Genomic DNA, 16,421 nt, shown 5'->3' with positions numbered 1-16,421 from the left:
GAGTTAATGTCCAAGCAACATACAGTATGTCACTGAATATTATACCATGGTTGTCATGACAATTATTCATGAGGACAGGCTCTCAGCTTTGCCTCCATTTTTCTCTCTGTCTCCAGGAAACGCTGCATCCCTTTGGCCACATCCATCTGACAGGCAGGCAGGCAGTGTGGTGGGGGAATTAAAGTGACACAGCTATATTATGTGAAAGTAAAGCAGAGCAGCTCACAAGGGTGAGATCTTTAAAGGGGGAGTAGCCTTTTTATAGACGAGACTCATTGAGGATCAGAATCTCTCCAGACTTTCCACAGCCTTAAAGGAGACAGGGGCAAATCTGTGGATAACCTTTAATTTATCTCTGGACAGAGGAATAACTGGATGCTTTGTTTTCATGCTCTTCTCTCCATTTGCGAGGCACAGATGAACAAGCAGCTGATGCAGAGGGCAGTTCTCTGCACGGCGCACTTGGAAAGCGAGGACCCGAAGGCATCTTGAAATAGAAATTCAAAAGAGGAGGAGGAGGAGGAGAGAAAGGAGGGGGGTTTTAGTGTGAGAGCGTTGGTATGCCAGGCTCAAAACCTAGCATGGCTGTACAGAAGAAACACAGTGGCATCCCTCCATCACAGGGACCACTTTCTACACGTACCATCGAGAGCCAGAGGAAGAAGAATGGATATGAAAGAACAGGAGGTTAGTGGCGTTTACTGTTTATTTGTTTAGGATGGATTTTGGACTGAAACAAGCCTTACCTTGAAGCAAAGCCAGAATGACTCTAGATCTCAAACACAGGATCATCTGATCATAGTGATGACGCATGAATAGAATATATATATTGTACATTTTTGAAGTCATTTATCATTCTGTGACTGAAAGTGGTTGTAAATATAAGAACATCAGGGTGCATCTGTGGACATAATATACATAGACCAATCATCCTGATGTTATTTAACCCTAAATGAATACATCCATGTGATTTTTCCCCCCTTGTGAATCTATACAGAATGCTCATCAGTGTTGACCTTTTCATTGTTTGTTTTAGTCATATCCATGAGGACTGATCAGGTGCTAGCATGCTCTCTTCGCCTTTTAAACGCAGGCAGTTTATAATGGCTCTTTCATTTGCAAGCTGACCCTAAGGCCATCCTGGTCCACAATAGCCACTATTTGGGACTGATTTTTCAGGCCAATTTGTTACGTATATACACGTAAGAGCTCCTTCACATCATCTGCTGGACTAAAAGATGCATTTACAGATAGTTGGAAATCCAAAACATCAAAGGAATATTGTCAGATTATGAAAAATTAAACCTGTAAGAGGTCGGAGGTATTGCTGTTTTGTTTACAGAATAACATGCTGTTTCTTTTTTCCTCACTTTTAGACAATCGTGGTAACGTCAAACCAAATTCACAGGCAAAGAAAACAGCCTGCTCTGTCAACAAGCCTGCCCAAATCTGCACCACAGCCACTTCACCACGGCCCACTGCAGGTTTGATACAGCGCTCACATTCATCCTCTTATCAGGCAGCTGTCACAGTATTAGGATTTTGGATAATTACTCAGTTAGCGTGACTTACTATTACACACTGCCTTCATCTTTGTTTAATGTTTAATATAACTAATAGCGGAGGTGGGACCGAGTCATTGTTTTGCAAGGCACAAGTAAGTCTTGGGTCTGGCTCGAGTCATGTGATTTGGGCTCGAGTCACACTTGAGTCACAAATTTGATAACTTTAGACTCGACTTGACAAAATCAAAAACAACTTGCACCTCGTCTTGGACATTATCATCAGTGGCTTGTAACTTCACTTGGACCTGAGCCTTTTGACTTGGGAAAGGGGCCGCTGAATACCTTCCACCAAGACAATCAAGATTAAAAAAAATATTAACACTAATCATTCCGAGCAAGTCAGCACTTAATTCCCCTGATCCACCTAGTTTGAAACAAATCAACAGCATCCAGTGAAGTTGTAGAAGAGAACCATGAAGAGCTGACTTTATGTTACTGAGTGCCAATTGGAAAAAATGATACCAAAGATAATTTTGTTCACGTACAAACACTAAGCAGTGGTCTATCGCAGGGCTGACACATAGAGACAGACGACCATTCACACTCACATTCACACCTATGGACAATTTAGAGTCACCAGTTAACCTGCATGTCTTTGGACTGTGGGAGGAAGCTGGAGTACTCGGAGAAAACCCACGCTGACACAGGGAGAACATGCAAACTCTGGGTTCAAAGTTCGAATCCCCCAGCCTAGGTTTGAACCAGAAACCCTCTTGGTGTGAGGCGACTATGCTAACCACGGCATCACCATGCCTCCATATACAAAACATGCAAGATTACAAAGAATTACAGAGCATTTGTTATTTTTGTAAATTTAATATATTATTACTCTATTGTTAAAATGACATTACATTTGGTGGAGAGTGCATTATGACTTGTTTAGGGCTCATAACTCAAAGTTTAGGACTTGGGACTTGACTCGGGACTTAAATGCAAAGACTTAAGACTTACAGTAGTCTGTTTTTTGTTGACCATGGCATAGCTTTTGTACGCTGACGTATTTATCTTTGATATCATTTTTTCCAACTGGCACTCAGTTACGTAACATTAGTACTTAAAGGTTCTCTCCTGTAACTTGAAACGAGGCATTGAAACATGTTCAAACTTAGTAGATCTGGTAAATTAAATTTTGCTGGGGATGAACAGAGTTATTGTTAGTTGATTCAGGAAATGAGGGGAAATTAATTGATTCCTGTCACACATTTTTAATAACACAATTTAATCTTTGTGCTTGGGGGGAGGTATCAAGTTTTTTCATATTAAAAGGCTCAAGTCAGACTGAAGTCATGAGTCTAAAGTCATCAAATTTCTAAATCAAGTCTGGCTCAAGTCCAAGTCATGTAAGTTGAATCCAGACTTGAGCTGTGAAGATTGATTAGTTAGTTGTCAACTATTAAAGTAACTAATTTGATAATCAAATAATCGCTTTGAGTAATTCTCTGATTCCAGCTTCTTAAATGTGAAAAGTTTCTGGTTTCTTTGCTCCACTGTGACAGTAAACAAATTATCTTTGGGTTGTGGACAAAACGAGACATGTTTTTGGGCTTTGGGAAACACTGACTGATGTTTCTGTGACATTTTATAGACTGAACAACTAATCTATTAATCCAGAAAATGATCGACAGATTATTCAACAAATAAAATAATCATTACCTGCAGCCCTAGTCCATACCTCTGACTAATTGTATATTCATGTAATTTATGGCATCAAACAACAGTATTATTTTGGCGTTCTAGTGGCTGGTGGACAAAACGTTGATGAGAGGCTGAAAGCAGCACGGGAAAGAAGAGAGGAGCACCAGAGGTTACTTGGTATGTGACGCTGTTAATGCATTGTCCTCGATTTCTGATGAGATTAACACACATAACCGAGTAATCTATTTATACTGGTTCACTTATTTTTTCCTCAGCCTCTCGGGAGCAGAGCAGGTTGGAGCGGGAGCAGAGAGCCAGGCGATACTATGAACAACAACTGCAGGAGCGCAAGAAGAAACTCCTGGACCAGAGGCTCAGACAGGAGAGGAAGCGCGTTGCGGTGGAAGAGAAGCGCAGGCAGAGACTGAGGGAGGAGAAAGTGAGTTGTGATGCTGGAAATCAAAAACTTTTATTTTTAGTGAGGCTGACGCTTTCTCAGGCAGCTCTGTGGTGAGTAACAAACACTGAACTTGTTTTCCTGAATTAAAGGAGCGATATGAATCTGCAGTGCGTAGGACAGTGGAGAAGAGCCAGAAGGCCCAGCAGAGCCTCAATCAAAACTCCAGAGGAAGGAAGCTCAACAAGAACGGTAAGTAGAAACAAATGTGCTGTCTGCTTTTCCTCTCTTTTAACATAATCTTTCTAAACTCATAACACCACACTTAACAGTATCTGTTCTCTGTATTTTAACACAACAATTCTTGGAGTGCCTTATCTTTTTGTTGTTGCTGCACTTGAAACTTTACACCGATCAATACGCTAGTTCCACGTCGCTTGCCTCTGACAACATGGGAGAAGAACTTGGTCAGTCGCCTGCTTACGCCTACATGCTCTTATCTGGCCAGGAGCAAGAGTGCTGGCTGTCAGTCAGGAGAAGAAGGTACTCACCGCCATGATAACAGAAAGCACCCTGCTTTAAAGGAGCAGTACACAGGATTTAGGGGGATATATTGGCTGAGATGGAATATAATATATTAAGTATGTTTTCTTTAGTGTATAATCACCTGAAAGTAAGAATTGTCTAAGAATGACATAGGGAGCAGATTCTCATCCATGGAGTCCACCATGTTGCAACGCCATCCCAAACTAACTAACTAGGACAAACTAAACACCGGCTCTAGACAGGGTCATTCCCTTTTTTGTGTTTCAGTCAGCAGCCCCTCCATGATGAGCCAAATAGCATCAGGGAAACACTGATTTTTACCATGAAACTGCTCTATTCAGTGTTTTTATAGGTTTTAATCACCTGGTTCGTTTGTTTTGGAGAGGAAGAGACCTCTACGGATAATTTGGCTCCCCGTAAAAACCTCCTGAACAATTAACACTGTAGGGATTCTAACCAGGAGTTCACGATTGGCACACAGGCGAGGTTTCAGCTGGCCGCAATTTGCAACCCTCACCGCTAGATGCCACTAAACCCTACGCACTGCTCCTTTAACATAATAGCAACGCAATTCTAATTGTTTGTAATGCATTCGTCAGACACTATTACGACTAACCAACTGCTCATTTTCCTCTCTGTTTTACGCACTGCTTCACAATTCCACCACTGATTCTATCATTTGTGCATATTTCCTCCAATTTCTCATAATTATGGCACAAATCACTGTTGTCACACAGTTGTCCATATTTGTCGCCGTGCAGTTTCATTCCACTCCATGAATTCCACCACCACCACCACCCCTCCCAAACCCCAGCATCAATCTGGTTCAGTCCACCACAGGCCATCTGCCTCCCCCAGTCCCAACAACAGCCAGCACAGAAGCATCAATGTGGCACAGGTAATTCTAGCTGTTTCTTTTTGTCTCACATATTTTTAGGATCATCCTGCTGTCTCTTTTTTCAGTGTTTACTTTTACAGTTCGATTTTTGGAAGAGGATGAAACATTTTATATAGGCTTAGAGAAATTATAAGAAAAAAGAAATAGAAATAAGAAGTATCCAAGAAAAAATGTGCATTATGCTACAATATATATGAGAATATACTCTTATATATAGAAAAAAAGAGATATGTTATCTAATAAAAGAAATATGTACAAAGATGTGCATCGCACTACAGTGTTCTAAATATAAATGCAAGAGTATAGTAAGTAAGAATTAAATGAGAGGGTATTGCACTGTTGAATTGCACAATAATGTAGAGGGTTTCAAGTCGGTTTTGCATATTGTACAGTGTTGCAGACAGTAGAGTATTGCACGGTTGAAGATATATGTAATAAATAATAATAACCATTTACTTTTCTTCTTTTTGGTTTAGATCAAAGCAGCAAGACAGCAGGACGCTAATAAGAGGAACTCAAATCCCAGATCACCTGCCAACAGTGTGAAACCAGCCAAAGTCACAAAAAGCAGAACAACCTCCCCGTCACCTGAACGGTGGGTCAAAATGTTTATGATCACAAACATCCGCTGTGGGTTTATGACATAGTAACAGTAATCTAAAACAAAGTGGGACATCTGCTCTCTTGTGCTGGCTCTTAAAGGACCCCTCGAAGATCAATCAGCAGACATTCGACCCCGATGCAGCTCGAGCTCCCGTCGGTCCCTGAGGAAGATGTTGCTGTTTGTAGCTCTGCCCTCTCTCCTGGTAACTCAAGGCCTATCAGGACATCAGCTGAAGGTCAGCGAGAGAAAATGAGGGATGAAAATACACCAGCTGCTCCGTGTGTGAACGTGCCCAATGAAGAGACAGTGGCCATAAACAGAACAGCAGGACACGGCAGTAAGCTCGAGAAATACTTAAAACAAAACTACAGGTTTTAAAGTGGTATTTACTGGATTTTAGATATTGAAGTTGATTATTTCTCTTCAGGTCCTCCACAAAAGCCTCTTCCTCCAGCTCCACAGCCTCCTGAAGTCGTGTGTAGACCCTCAGGCGGGACTACAGACCCACAGGAGGCTTCACGTATCCTGGCTGAAAAGAGGAGAGAGGCTCGACTGCAACGGGAGAGAGAGGAGCAGGAGCGCCTGCAAAGAGAGGAGGCTGAAAGGTAAGAAGCACCTCCGAGGCTGTTGTATTACAACATGTGATTATTGGATACAAATTTATGACTTTGTGTCCAGGCGGAGTCGTGAAGACCTGGAGCGCAAGAGGGCAGAGGAGCGAGCACGACAGCAGGCCGAGGCTCAGCGTCTCATAGAGGAGAAGATGAAAAGGGAGGAGGAGGAGCAGAGACGAGCTGAGGAAGAAAGAGCCCAGGCTATGAGAGAGGCTGCCCTTCTGCTGAAACAGGTGGGGGATGCAAACATTCCTGCATGAGGGAGCCACATTTGCACCTACAGGTGTCCTTTTTTATGCTTTTTGTGTTTGTTTACTCATTAACTTTTAATATACAGTCACTTTTTTCCCATTTTTTGTCTTGCACTGTATACAGAGAGAGGAGGAACAAGCCAGAGAGATGGCAAAAGCAGAGCAGATGAAACAAGAGCGAGAACTGCTCGCACAGAAAGAGGAGGCTGCACGCCAAGCAAGAAAGAAGGTGAAAAGTTTGACAGTCTTTAATATTTAAAAAAGTTTGTCCACAAAATGAATAATATGAAAAGTTCTGTCTCATTAAAGAGACTGAATGTTTCCACAAAGCCTACCAGGACAGCGTTTTAATAAAAGCTGTTTTCTTTTCCAGCGACTTGAGGAGATCATGCGGAGAACCAGGAGGACAGATTCTCCAGATACGGTGAGATTTACTGTTCAGTTTTTGTAAAAGTACATCGCCCCTGGGCTCCCATGATGCACATCCAGGAGACACTAATAACTATCCAGCTCTTCTGAAAGCTTCTCCTTCACCACAGTGGTTAATCCCTTTTAACACAGAAATCTGCACCAGTGAGGATTTTGCCAAATGAAGCCCAACCAAAGGAAAACACACAGCCTGTGCACAACGGCACCATAGAAGACGCTGTCAAGCTTCCAGTGGTGACGAAGACCTCACAGCTGGGGCTGAACAATGAGGAGGACGTGGTGCCTGTTGTGGCCTTCAAAGAGCGCAGGTCCCTCAGGACTCTCACAGGCCTGGAGGAAATCCAGACCCACCAACGAGCAGGTATGATGAACCAGCTGATCACTTAGTATAGTATAGTTAGTATGCTTCAGTGCTTAGGGTGATAAATTAACACCAACCAGCAGCCAGATTCTGAAAACCTTTGACTCTGGCTTGTGACTCTTTGGATGTCAGGCACATAATGGACCTTGAAAATCACTGACATGCTCAAACATCTGTGATGTTTGTTCCAAATCAGCTTTGAAGAGGCATGGCAGTGTTTCCACACCACACAATCAGTCAGTCATCAGTCATTCAGCTTGTGAGCAGTGCAGGCAGCCTAGAAACTGTAAAATCATACCAAGCTGGTTAGGTGCTGGTGAATTTTGATGTCCAATAGTAATGTAGGTTGGTGCTTGACAAAGTTTCCTACCCTGGCAGTCCGTATGTACAGTTTTCATTCACAAAAGGTGGATAGTGTGCACCTCCAACCTCAGGTGGGTACAGGTGCAAGAGAAACACAGCGACAAAGGAAAAAAATAAGCTGTCCACACACTTGTGTTTGCAAGCTTGTGAGATATTATTAATGCTACATTTTGTCCTGTAAGATCTCTGTCATGCAATACCTGACCATGTTCAAAACAAAAAAGGTCTTCATCAGTGTACAGACAGCCTCTCCTTTTTATGACATCATATTAGGGCCATTGTAGGTAAATAAAAAAGGGGAGAGGGGAAATATGCTGAGACCAAAGTCATATATTTACAAGAAAAAAACTTCAATATTCTCTGAGATTATAAAGTCATAAATTCATGAGAAAAAATAACGGAAAATAGTATCTTTTTTTTATTTTTAAATCAAGGAACCGCCACTGGTAAACCAAACGGAATCCCAGCAAACACTGAGATGTTAAATAATTTAATGTTTTTTTCCCCTAGGATGGCAAAGGCATGACTCACCCTACTTTCAGACTGGCGAGTACTCTTTGCCTTTTTTGGATGGATTGGTTAGGTTTAGGCATAACGAGTGAGATTAGATATGGTTAGAAAAGGCCAATCAGAGGCAGGGTACGGCAGAGTAGGGCGGGCTATGCTTTCGCCATCCTAGGGGAAAAAATACATTTGGGACATCCTTCCTGGGCATCCTAACAACCTTGAAATATGACTTTAATACGAAAGGGCCTGGTTAGCTGTTCTGCCAAATGTATGTACACAGTGTGCATTTAGCAGCTTCATACATTCTTAAAACTGAAATGATTAAGTCAGGGGCATAGGATTCATTTCAACATTGGAGGGGACACTTGAAACGGTGGTTTTGGGGTTTGTAGGTGAGAACATTTTGAGCATCAAACACACTGAATTTTCTGCATTCTGGGGAATTTCCATGCACCAGGAGGATCACTCGAAATCTACACTTATGCACACAGGACACAAACCCCAGTCTCCTGGATCAAAGTCCTGTGCTTGACTCGTTCATCCACCACATCTTCCTCCCTATGTTGACTTTGATGCTCTTCATATTATGTCACCTGATTTTCTGGTAGAAAGAAGTGAAGGTATTTTTCTCCTGAATTTGTGACTTAAATCTTACACAGAATATCATGACTTTTATCCTGGAAATCCTGATTTATTTTTTCTTGGACTATTACCCCCTTCCCCAGCTCTGTATTTTTTTTAATCTAGCCCCGATACGCCATCACACCTTTTCCTGTTTATACAGTATCCCTTAACAAAAAATCTATAATGCATCAAAAATGTTGTACTTACTTAAGCTTGTGTCTTTTTCTTTGTCTCCCTATTCCTCTTCCCTTTTTCAGAGGTCATCTGAGCTCCGACAAAGTGGGCAGACGTTCAAAGACTTTGTTGGAGAGCTGTGATTTCTCTGTGAACCACAGGAACGACTGCAGTACAGCCATTTTGCTGCCCTTCGGCACCTTGAAAGAGCATGTAAGATTACAGCCTTGCCTCTCTCACTGAGGACGTCAGCATTTGGTCACTTTTCTGCGTGTAACCCTGTGGCACAAATATTGGGCAAGTTATTTATTACTTTCTTCAGTACAGCAGGTCTCTGAACTAATAATGACTATCCAAAAATTCGTAGATGTAGACAGTGGTAATGATAGTTTGCTGGCGAGTGTTGCCTCTGTGTGAAATACTAGGAATAGCCATTCTAACAATTGCGACATATGTTAGCCATATGCTTTTTGCTTATTCCTGATATTTCTTGCAATCCAAGCACTTTTCCTTCCTCAGTTTTGTCACTGTGGGATTAGAATAGATCGAGTGGCTGTTTGCGCTAAGAACACAAGAGTTTAGGTTGTTGGTGAAAGTTCACTTCCTGCATAACTTCCTGTCTTACCTTTTGATTTTGTGAAGTATAGCAATCACATATTTCAAAGCTGCTAAGGAACTTAGTTTCCAAAGACTTTGCTTCAGTTTTGTGAGTGTTGTTTTAGAGAATACAATGCACAAAGCCTTTATTGCACTGACAGTTGCTTTATTTGATATCGCGCAATCACTTTACAAAGCAAAGTTTGAGGTGTGGAGGTTTATTATGATAAAAGCATATAAAACAAATGTATCTGATCATCAATATTTGATCTTATAGTAAGTATTGCTTATAACTATCACTTGTTAACCTGTTAAAAAGTGGAAATATATGCCATATTTCATTAAAGTTGATACTATGCCACATCTCTGCCTTGTTTTTCACTTACTGACTGTAAACATAAAAACATTGAAATAAAAAACACATTAAAACATAACATAAAATGCAGATTGTCCATATAGTGCATGAATGTAAACACCTCGTACAGCTCTTACACTGTACTCATCTCTCAGTGTGGTTGCTGAAAAAGTCAAGGGTGAACAGAAGATGGAGAAAGGGGCTGAATCATTTCCAGCAGCCGTCTGGTTTCCTCTGTTTGTGCATGCACCTTCCAGAGCTGAGCCTCCAGCTCACTGTTAGCCAGCAGAGAGGAAAACTCTCCATCTGCAGATGACGACAGCACAGAGCAAAGAGCTGGCTAAGAACAACTGAACTGCAGCGCCTGATTGTTTTGAATTTGCAAAGGGACATCTAGTATGATGATATCATTTAAATGGCTGCAGTGCCCTCAGATGCTTAATAAGTAGATGTAGAACAAATACAAACCTTTCTTGAGGTTGAATACTGTAACTATGCCAAGCTGCTGGAATTTCACATCTTTCTTTGTGAGAAACACCAACAGGTACTCGGACATGGTAATGTAGTGAGGTCTCAGCAACTGGGCCATTTCTCCTACAGTGAACAGTATGAAAACACACAGGATATGACAAAATTTAATATGCAGAATATGAAATCAAACTGATTATTTAAAGTTGCAGTATGCTACAGGATTGGTCTACTGGCTAATAATTTATGTTGAAATGTCAGACATAAACAGGATTTCTACATGCAATCTGGGAATGTAAACTGGTTAACCCATTTTGGGAAACAGTTATGGGTCACATAGGGGAGTGGTTGGTACAATGGTACCTACGTAAGGGTGTTTTGACACTTGGTCCTTTTCAGCCCTCTAAATGGACTCAAAGCAGTGACTCAGCATTTTTTGCACATATGTGAACACTCCAAGAGAACTCAGACCACCTTGGGAGATGAAATCTTTCTCCAGAATGGCATATTAACCTTTAACATTTCCTATTAGCCAGTAATACTTGTACATAACCTTACCAGTCATTTCTAGTTTGCTGATGATAGCAGCACTGTTGTATGTCAGCTGAGGAGTTTGCATTTGTCCCGACAGCCTCACAAGTCTTGAAACTTGCTCTGATGTTATTGTCACAGACAGTTTAGACTTAAGTGGATCTGAAATGGAGAAAAATTGTGAAGGATTATGAAAATTAGTCACAGAAAAGTTATATTCTAAAGCAAAAATTCAAAACGGAATAGAGAAATATTACTTTATGTCCATTAGGTGTGTAAATCACAAGTTTTATCATGATATGATATTATATCGATTCTTTGGACAGCAATACAACATTTGCTGATATCGCAAAGTCTGCCACGGTTTCGATTCGATTCGATTCAGGGGCCTGCAATCAATGTAAAACGATAATATCTTCAATGTCTTTTTATTGGCTGCTCACCATTAACTGCCTGTTGCTAGGCTCCTAGCACTGCTTAAATGTTTAGGAAGGAGTAGCACTTGGATGAAAATGGTGACACAGACGTGCCAATGGAATTTCAAAATAAGGGTGTATTGATAATACTGGATTGTTGGTCATTGAATTGATATATCAATCCATGTCACTCACCCCAGCTCACCAGGTGATGTAAACACGATGTCACATGCAGCAAGGTGTCATCTGACAGAGACCGAGACAGAAGAGCCCCTAGGAGTCCCGATAAACACAGACTTTCCATCACAGCCTAGATAACAATGACGGGATTCAACACGACCTTTAGAGTCAATCTCAGGCACCGTGCACAAACAAATCATGTACTCACAGACATGTGACATGAAACTATGGATCATAGTCTTGGTGTACCTGCTGACCCAGACTGGAGCTACACAGGTCAGTGATTATCTTGCAGCTGTGTGTGACTATAACAGAGCTGGATGTGTGATGATGAAGCAGCTGACCGACGTCATCCAACAGACCTTCACTCACCAGGACATCCTGGAATAAAACCACAGAAGTATTATCAGTGTTAGGATTTAAACAGAACAGTTGCCTCGAATGACTTTGACATCAACTGATTTCAAATTCAAGGAAGCGAAAAGGAGTATCATAGTAGATTAATAAATTATTTTCAACAGCGGTAACATATCACAAATAGTTACCGACTTCATTATTATGATGCTGCTGTGTAGGATATCATACATTGTTTGGTGGGTGTGCAGACAGTGTAGACAGGAGTGTTATGGCTGACTCTGTCCACACAGGAGACGACGTTTTTAGCAGCGCCTTCAGAGGCAACACACAGTCGAGCTCCACCAGCTGCTCCTGGATCAGAACTGGACACAAATAAATGTCAAACAGCGTCTGCTTTGGTGATGATATCAATCTCTGGCTTTACTATTTATAACTACCGTTCTTTGAGAGCATTTTAAGGCATCTACATGCTTGGGCTGAATTCTGAAAAGAGGAATAAAAAATATTTTTACTGATCATTGCTGCTGATATACCTTCTAATTTAAGTCATCTATCAGCCTCTAAAGTTCACACTTACCTTTTGCACAGGAGAAGACACAAGAGTCAGAAGTGACTTTAACAAAAAATGACCCCCGATGTTGAGCAACTTTGGATGATGCTCCTGGACGGCAGCGATGTTGCACAGAGAAGTGCAGCTGTGAAACTGAACCTCTGAATCTGAGGACTGCAGCAGGAGTACCAGGACAGGAATGGCTCCTGCCTGACATAAGATCCTTGTTGACCAATCTGGAAAAAGAGGAAGATGTGCTGGTTTCCATTTTAAATTCATACAAAGTAACACTCAAAAGAACATGACCATAGCAGCTTTAGACTTAGCCTTCTGAGATTTAGAGAAAATGATCCTACCTGACTGTGTGAGATGTAACAGAGCCCAAGTGGCGTTCTGTTGCACCTGTGGGTCATAGGATTTTGCTAAAGCCAACAGCGGTATGATTCCATCCGCCATGATGGCCTCTCTGTTTGATTCTGTATGAAAAGAAAGAAAAATCTCCACATATGCTCAGCTGGTACAGACAGAGCTACAACTGCATGCTGTTTCTCTGCAGTCATACACATGTAAACATTGTGGGTGAGCCAGGATGAATAAGACTAAAATACTGATGATGCAGAGAGAGGCATTTTATGAAGCACCTTTTTCTGTTTCACCTTTCTGACATCTCTATATGCAGATGGAAGGAGCGAGGGATCAAACCACTGAACTTTTGATTAATGAACTACCCACTCTACCTCTGAACACAGCCACCCCTGTCTCACAATCTGCTCATGTGCGTGAAAACTATTAAACAATTTAAAGAATTGAAGACAGATGCCTCCCAGTCTGTACAAACCTGAGGAGGCCAACATGGCGACGCAGGCACATGAGTGACACTGAGCAGCAGCATCACCAGACTGGAACAACTCCAGTATGGGCACCAGCATCCCCATTTCAATCACCAACTCTTTGCATACTGAAATCAGATTTCATAGACAGTATTTAAGACCATCTGATTCACATAAATTTCAGGTGAAAGCTGTGATGCATTATTTTTTAACAATTAAAACAACTTGAATGAAGAGGAGAGTTTAAAGAAATACTTCAACCCCAGAAATGACCATTTGTATATCCAACCTCTAACATAAAGTGAAACCTATCTATGCTCCCCTCAAAGCCAGAATCCAATACTAAGTTTTGTTGCATGCTTTTGGGAAGTACTGACCATACGACTGTATACAGGAGATTATACAGCACAAGTTGTTTGAGCGTTTTCAGCAGATGTGTTGATATAGTTTTGGTGTTGTTAAACGTGGTCCCCAGTCAATCAATTAATCAATATTTTCGCTTTTTTCAGTAAAGGCATGCAGGAAAAAAAAGTTTTCCTCAAAAATGTAAGGTTACACAGGATAACTATTTGACATGCAAAAGGTCATTTTGTGTGTGAAATATTCCTTTGAGGATTATGAATCAACAAAAGACAATACTTTAAATATCTTGTAATTGTTATCGCTTACCATTGTCCTTGACTAACAGATTGACCAACGAGAGTGAGATAGTCTTCTGCACATCTAGGTCTGCTGATAGAAGTAAGGCCATTACTGGCTCCATGAAGGCATCTGGTAGAGGGGATTTCACTGAAACACACAATTACATATAGAGCAAAATAGGGAAAAGACAAATAAAGTAGAATTTTAGTTAAACCAGCTAAATGTTTTGGTGCCCAAAGTATTTTTATAATAGCCAAGAACACAGTATCGATTAGCGGTGAGTCTCACTTGCTAAGCCAAACGTATGTGACTAGTGTGGTTGGTTTTGAATTCAAGTTCCAAAAGACATATCTGTCTTCTACCAACCTCAACCATGTACACACAGGAATCTGTAAACTGCCACGTTAATGCAAAGTACACATGGTCACATATTTGCGTGCAATACAATGGGCTGACAAAGGAGGAAACTGGGCTGCAAGAAATACTTCAATACTTCATATGAACCATTACTTCTGCAGTTTCCACTTATAGGATATCATACATTGGATTTCAAAATAAAACCCATCTATGCTTTCATCACAATGACACCAAAGTCCACAAATGTTGGGAGTTCCTTGCCAACCCCTGAAAAAAAAAAATTACAGTTGAAAATTTGCATGATACCAGTCATACCCGTTCCAGAGCTTATCTCTACAGTGAGTGATATGAGAAACCTGAAGTGCAAACAATGGTCTCATTTTATGTGCCATGGATCTGTAAGCCATTGCTATAATGCAGATAGTAAAGCAACATAAAAATCTGCTTGATTTCTTTACTCACAGTGATGACTGAGATGTAAATAATACAAGGAAGCAGTCATTTGAAGATCAGTGTTCTCTGAGGCTGCAAGTCTGCTCAGTGTTTGCAGACTTTCTTGATTAAGTAGTTGAGTTTCATCATCTGAAAGAACAAGCAGATTAACATAGATAAATATTTAGGTATAGAGGTAATTTTGTACATGATTTGTGTAAATAACAAGCACAAAGGTTTTATTAGTCACTTTTATGACAAAAAAGGAACAAAATCTATTTCCTCAAGTTACAAATACACTGTTCAAAGATCTATATCCACTGGGTACACTTTGCCTCACAAATAAAAAAGACAGATTAGGTCTGCACAGGTGTGTTTGCTCTCCACACAAAGCTGTCTACAACAAAGAAAATAAACGACTACAATGTTCCTACCATACAGCAGGTGTAAAGAGGACAGCTCTTGAGTCGTCCTCCTCAGGAAACTCCTCTCAGGTGTAGTCCTGAAGCACGTGCACTGAGACAGCTCCCTGAAAATGTCTCTTATTTCCTGCCAAAATTCTCTGCAGAAGTTCCTCAGATGAACAACAAATTCTTTGAGCAGTCGGGAGCAGTCTTCACAAAAGGTAGAAGCCATGACTCCATCTTTAGTAGAGAGGCATGGCACCTGCCTGTAGACATACAACCTGCACACAGACACGCCTACTGGGGTGTCACGTGACTGTACGGAAAAGTATTTCATTGTTTCGACCCTTTACACAACTCCTATTCACAAGCAAAATCACAAGCAAAATCAGTCTTTACGTACATATTAACTCATATATTTATATATTTTATCATTTTTGTTATGTTCATTTATTTATTTTTCACTCTTTCTTTGTTGCTATGGGTTGCAGCCTCCTCTATAGTACGTATAGTTGTATTATTATTATTATTATTATTATTATTATTATTACATACTGTAGAGGAGGCTGTAGCCCATAGCAACAGAGAAAGTGCGAAAAATAAATCAATAAATATTACAAACAATTATAACACATATATATATATATATATATGCTTAGTTTAATATGTGAGTAAGATAGATTTTACAAAATGAAAAAAATACTTTTTATTTTAAATAATATTTATATATTTATGTTTTGTAAAATCCATCTTTACCCACATCTTAATCATATATCTTAATGTTTTATAATTTTTTTTATTGTATTCATTTATTTATTTTTCTCTGTTTCTTTGTTGCAAAGGGTTGTAGCCTCCTCTATAGTATATATATATAATTGTATTATATCTTTTATTATTATTATTAACCAAAGAAAGTGATAAATGAATATAAAAAAATTATAAAACAAATAAATATATGATTATGTTGATATGTGGGTAAAGATGGATTTTACGAAATCTAATAAAAATAACAACAATAATAACAACAACAACAACAACAATAATAATAATAATAATAATAATAAAGATCNTAAAAATAACAACAATAATAACAACAACAACAACAACAACAACAATAATAATAATAATAATAAAGATCTTGTACTTTATAATAATAAAGATGTACAAAAACGCAACAAATAAAAAATAGAAAAAATAGCAACACATGCGACTTCACAACAAAAAGACAAAAACCAGCAATCCCCACATAAATATATTAAATATATTTTGTTTCTCTTGGGAGAGTTTTTATGTTCTAATTGTAAAAATCAATAATATTTATTATTAGTAGTAGT

General features: G+C 39.9%; 2 protein-coding genes across 5 annotated transcripts; one reads left to right on the top strand and one right to left on the bottom strand.

Moving 5' to 3' along the window:
• The first annotated feature begins 178 nt into the window (after nt 1-178).
• Nucleotides 179-9,190, top strand: map7a (microtubule-associated protein 7a). Of its 4 annotated transcripts, none has more exons than XM_050062192.1 (15): nt 179-687; nt 1,377-1,484; nt 3,303-3,377; nt 3,476-3,639; nt 3,750-3,849; nt 4,024-4,140; nt 4,881-5,041; nt 5,518-5,636; nt 5,744-5,982; nt 6,073-6,250; nt 6,324-6,492; nt 6,635-6,739; nt 6,884-6,934; nt 7,072-7,300; nt 9,052-9,190. In XM_050062192.1, the coding sequence occupies exons 1-15, from the start codon at nt 561-563 to the stop codon at nt 9,060-9,062; spliced, it is 1,953 nt and encodes a 650-aa protein (XP_049918149.1). In that variant the 5' UTR covers nt 179-560; the 3' UTR covers nt 9,063-9,190. The 4 variants fall into 4 exon arrangements, with proteins under 4 accessions (XP_049918149.1, XP_049918147.1, XP_049918146.1 ...); XM_050062190.1 differs by lacking the exon at nt 9,052-9,190 and adding an exon at nt 8,662-8,788 and having other exon boundaries at nt 4,905-5,041; XM_050062189.1 differs by lacking the exon at nt 9,052-9,190 and adding an exon at nt 8,662-8,788.
• An 891-nt stretch (nt 9,191-10,081) lies between these two features.
• Nucleotides 10,082-15,335, bottom strand: ankar (ankyrin and armadillo repeat containing). The gene is made up of 13 exons (XM_050062194.1): nt 15,118-15,335; nt 14,714-14,833; nt 13,922-14,041; nt 13,261-13,380; nt 12,779-12,898; nt 12,450-12,658; nt 12,310-12,355; nt 12,101-12,234; nt 11,765-11,896; nt 11,531-11,645; nt 10,947-11,081; nt 10,389-10,514; nt 10,082-10,226 (listed from the first exon to the last, which is right to left on the bottom strand). The coding sequence occupies exons 1-13, from the start codon at nt 15,317-15,319 to the stop codon at nt 10,093-10,095; spliced, it is 1,713 nt and encodes a 570-aa protein (XP_049918151.1). The 5' UTR covers nt 15,320-15,335; the 3' UTR covers nt 10,082-10,092.
• Nucleotides 15,336-16,421: the final 1,086 nt, after the last annotated feature.

This window comes from Epinephelus moara, chromosome 14 (assembly GCF_006386435.1).
Source record: "Epinephelus moara isolate mb chromosome 14, YSFRI_EMoa_1.0, whole genome shotgun sequence".
NCBI classification, from domain to species: Eukaryota; Metazoa; Chordata; class Actinopteri; order Perciformes; family Serranidae; genus Epinephelus; species Epinephelus moara.
The sequence above is the reverse complement of the archived record's forward strand: the minus strand, read 5'-3'. Positions and strand labels throughout refer to the sequence as shown.